Source organism: Lolium perenne, chromosome 1 (genome assembly GCF_019359855.2).
Source record: "Lolium perenne isolate Kyuss_39 chromosome 1, Kyuss_2.0, whole genome shotgun sequence".
NCBI classification, from domain to species: Eukaryota; Viridiplantae; Streptophyta; class Magnoliopsida; order Poales; family Poaceae; genus Lolium; species Lolium perenne.
Window position 1 is genome coordinate 43009703 of NC_067244.2, and position 3952 is coordinate 43013654.

A 3952-nucleotide genomic window follows, 5' to 3' on the forward strand; every position below is an offset into this window, starting at 1 on the left:
TTTTATTGTTCTCGAAACCGCGCAGCCGTTTTTTGGGACGTGCAGGTATGAACCCGAAAACCACGCCGGCACCCAAAATGATGTCGGGCCGTCGGTGGAGATGCTCTAATACTATTATATTTATGAACCCCAAAAAAGCAATGTTTTATTTTGAGAATACCTGAACACGATGCACCACCCAACACATGCCGTGCGTGAACCACACAGTGACAAACGATGCCATATACGTGCAAGCATGTGATGAGTAGAGACGTTCAGACGTACACTCATTGAATCGGAAACACCAAAGAAAGGACCGCGACCGAGTTTGAAAAGTAGTCCACGGGGCTGGGCTGATTGCTCCCTAGTCCCTACTCAGTTGTTGATTGGAACGGTCGAACCTATCTCCGTCCATCCAAAATTCTAATGTATCCTAAATTACTGGAGAATGCATGCACATGTTAAAACGAATGACCGAGTAAGAATTTGGCCTATAAATCCACCTCCAGTTTCCTCCCAGAGCTCATCAACCCATCAAGATGGCTTCTTCTTCCTCCCCCTTTTCTCGGGTCTCCCAGCTAGCCGTCAAGGCGACGGTCCTGGCGGCCGTCTGCCTCCTCCTCCACGGCGGAGGCGGGAGTAGCGCATCGGCGGCGGAGCTGTGCGTGAGCTACTACGACCACACGTGTCCGGACGCGTACAAGATCGTGCAGGGGGTGCTGGTGGAGGCGCACAAGTCGGACCCGCGCATCTTCGCCAGCCTCATCCGCCTCCATTTCCACGACTGCTTCGTGCTGGGCTGCGACGGCTCGCTGCTGCTGGACACCTTCCCCGGCTTCCAGTCCGAGAAGGACGCGCGCCCCAACAACAACTCGGCGCGCGGCTACCCCGTCGTCGACGCCGCCAAGGCCGCTCTCGAGAAGGCGTGCCCCGGAGTCGTCTCCTGCGCCGACATCCTCGCCCTCGCCGCCGAGATCTCCGTCCAGCTGGTACGTACGTCCACGTACTACAGTGTACGTAGTCGAACTCCATTAGGAGTGCATGATTGGTAGGTAGGTTTTACTTAGCTTTCCAAGCGAATGATTTGACGTCTCGTGTGTCGGTGCAAGTGCAAGCAAAGGGCACATGCATGCAACTGTAGAATATGCAACTATATATGCAAGCAAGTTCGATCGAGTGGGGACAGGGATTTGGTACACATGCGCACCAGTAATCCCTCCACTTTCAGTTTTTTGAAAATTTCAAAATCTTACATTTTTATGTTTTCAAAAATTATGGCGCTAAATATGTAGATAGCTATGTACATAAAAAGTTTGTGCAAAAAAAAATCCCGGTAAAAAATAAGTTAAATTTTAAGAAATATAAAAAAGACAAATTTCTAACAAAAGGATACACTATTGTAACATTGTTTTACTACAACTTACTGTCAGAAATTTGTCTTTTTCATATTGTTCAAAATACAAAGTATTTTTTAACGAGACTTTTTTGTATACACCCCTTCCACATATATCTATCTATATATTTAACGCCATAATTTTTTAAGACTTAGAAATGTGAGATTTCAAAATTTTCGAAAATCTGAAACTCAAGAGAGCACTGGTGCCCGTGTGTAAACAACACTTTCCGATCGAGTGGCTGTTAATTTTGCATGTATGTGATGTGCAGTCCGGAGGACCCGGGTGGGGCGTGTTGCTGGGGAGGCTGGACGGCAAGACCTCCAGCATAGCCGGCGCCCAGAACCTACCCGGCCCGTTCGACGGCCTCAAGAATCTCACCCTTAAGTTCCAAGCCGTCAATCTCGACGTTACTGACCTCGTCGCTCTCTCAGGTATCCCCTGCAGCAAACTAGCCCAACAATAATCATACTCATTTATGAAAATTTGTTTTAAATTAATTTCGTGATGCTGAGCCCGTACTTCTGCGTTTATATAAACGATGGAAGCATTCTAAATGCTTTTAACGAAAGTTAAATAATTATAAATTGCAGGGGATGATAATTTGATGACAGGAATTTCACAAGATAAATTGATGTAGTAGCTGTGGTTTCATGTTTACAGAGAAAATAACATGATTTATTTTGTTGCGAATGTCTAGGTGCTCACACTTTCGGTCGTGTGAAATGTCGGTTCGTCACGAACCGTCTGTACAACTTCAGCGGGACGAACCAGCCTGACCCAACCCTAAACGCGGCTTATCGGGCGTTCCTGTCAACGAGATGCCCAAGGAACGGCGATGCAAACTTTCTAAATGACCTTGATCCGACGACGCCCGACACCTTTGACAAGAACTACTTCACGAACCTCGAGAAAAATCGCGGCTTTCTTGACTCTGACCAACAACTCAAATCAGACCCAGGTGCATTAACAACGACGGCGCCGATTGTCGATAGGTTCGCAAGCAGCCAGGACGCATTCTTTAAGAGCTTCGCATGGTCTATGAACAAGATGGGAAACATTCTGCCAATTACGGATCCCTCCCGTGGAGAAGTCCGGAAACACTGCGCGTTTGTCAATTGATGTTAATTAGCAAGAAGGCCACATGTGGATACAACTACGGCCTATGCTATATGCGCAAAATCATGGATCTTATTGTCATGTTCAATAATTGGTAATATATATGCCAACCAATGTACGTAAGATTATGTGCATGCTTTGATCCCACAAGTGTAATGAAGTGAAATCTTATTTCCCGTTTGAGGTTGATCAGATATGCATGGATCATCATTAAACAGTTGAGAAGTATTTACACAACATCGACCATGCTTCTGAATCATGATTGGCAAACGAAAAATATCCTACGAGTAATGTATACCTTGCCATTCTACCGGAAAGTGTGGTAAACCGAGTATCAGTATTAGCGGGATACTCCCTTTCGTCTCATAATACAATGGCATATTGATAGCAAGAACACCTTATATGGGAGGGGAAGCGGCGAGGAGAATATGACCGTTGGAACGAGCTCCTGCGACGGGAAGGGCGACGCGGCGGGCGATTTCGCGCCCCCCTTCCTTGCCGAGCGCCGGCGAGGTTCCCATGTGTGTTCCCCGCCGCCGCCGACGGCGGTCCAAGGTCGGTCGCGGTTCTGGGCCTTGGCAGGGGAAAGTTCCGACGAGGAGGAGGAAGATCTGGCGCAGGTGGAGGTGCCGGAGTCGCCCGTGCCCTCCAGATCTGGCCCAACTCCGGCGTGCCTAGGTGATTTCCTAGACTCCGCGTGGACCAGGGTGGGTTGCGCGAGGTTGCGGGGTGGTCGCCGCAGAGCTTGGGCGCCGGGCGGTCGCGGCTCGCGGTTTCGGGCGGCGGCCGGAGCTGCTATTGCTCGACCTCCAGGGACTCAGGGCGGCACAGAGGTGACCTCGGATCCGCGGATCCAGCCGCGTCGTGTGGAGAGCCCCAGTGTGCATCCAGATGCGGTCGATCTGCTGTCGGCGTGCGCCGACGAGGTGCGGGCGGCGCCGTCAGGACCTCCAGTCAACGGCGAGGAAGGGTCAGTGCCGTTGGTCGCCAGCGTGGCGGGCCCGAGTTTGGTGGGCTCCATTGGACCCACTCCCAGTGTTTCTGCCGTTGAGGGTTTCTGTGGGCCTGTTGGCGCCTCTCCTCTGGAGGTGGGCCGTGGACTGGCAAGGCATGTGGCCTCCCAAAGGCCCAGCCCAGTGCCTCAGCCCAGTCCAAGTGTGGACGCCAGATCCGCTCCACTACTTAAGTGGCGTTGGATCCCCGTGGGAACCCTAGATCCCACTCTCAGCCACGCCGCCACTCTCTCCGACGTGCGCATCTGGCTCAGATCCACCAGATCCACCGGCCAAATCCCCCGCCGCCTCCCCTCCACCTCCGCCGTAGGGCCGCCGTCGGTAGTGATGGAGCGTGGGCGTGGTGATTCAAGGTTGGGGAGCAACAAGAGGAGCTTCGATGAGTTCAACTCTGATGAGGGACGCGGCTACGAGCGAGAGGTGCGTGAAAGGAGGAGCTTTGCAGAG

At 51.6% G+C, this 3952-nt stretch overlaps 1 protein-coding gene across 1 annotated transcript; it reads left to right on the top strand.

The window, feature by feature from the left end:
- Window positions 1-487: 487 nt before the first annotated feature.
- Window positions 488-2668, top strand: LOC127348022 (peroxidase A2). The gene is made up of 3 exons (XM_051374143.2): window positions 488-968; window positions 1645-1807; window positions 2074-2668. The coding sequence occupies exons 1-3, from the start codon at window positions 519-521 to the stop codon at window positions 2493-2495; spliced, it is 1035 nt and encodes a 344-aa protein (XP_051230103.1). The 5' UTR covers window positions 488-518; the 3' UTR covers window positions 2496-2668.
- The last annotated feature ends 1284 nt before the right edge of the window (window positions 2669-3952 follow it).

What these genes read in the sequence shown, in the direction of transcription:
- LOC127348022 (XM_051374143.2), top strand. Translation starts at nt 519, where the DNA reads ATGGCTTCTTCTTCCTCCCCCTTTTCTCGGGTCTCCCAGCTAGCCGTC. An exon ending in CCGAGATCTCCGTCCAGCTG is followed by an intron (nt 969 to 1,644) that starts GTACGTACGTCC and finishes TGTGATGTGCAG; the next exon opens with TCCGGAGGACCCGGGTGGGG. An exon ending in TGACCTCGTCGCTCTCTCAG is followed by an intron (nt 1,808 to 2,073) that starts GTATCCCCTGCA and finishes GCGAATGTCTAG; the next exon opens with GTGCTCACACTTTCGGTCGT.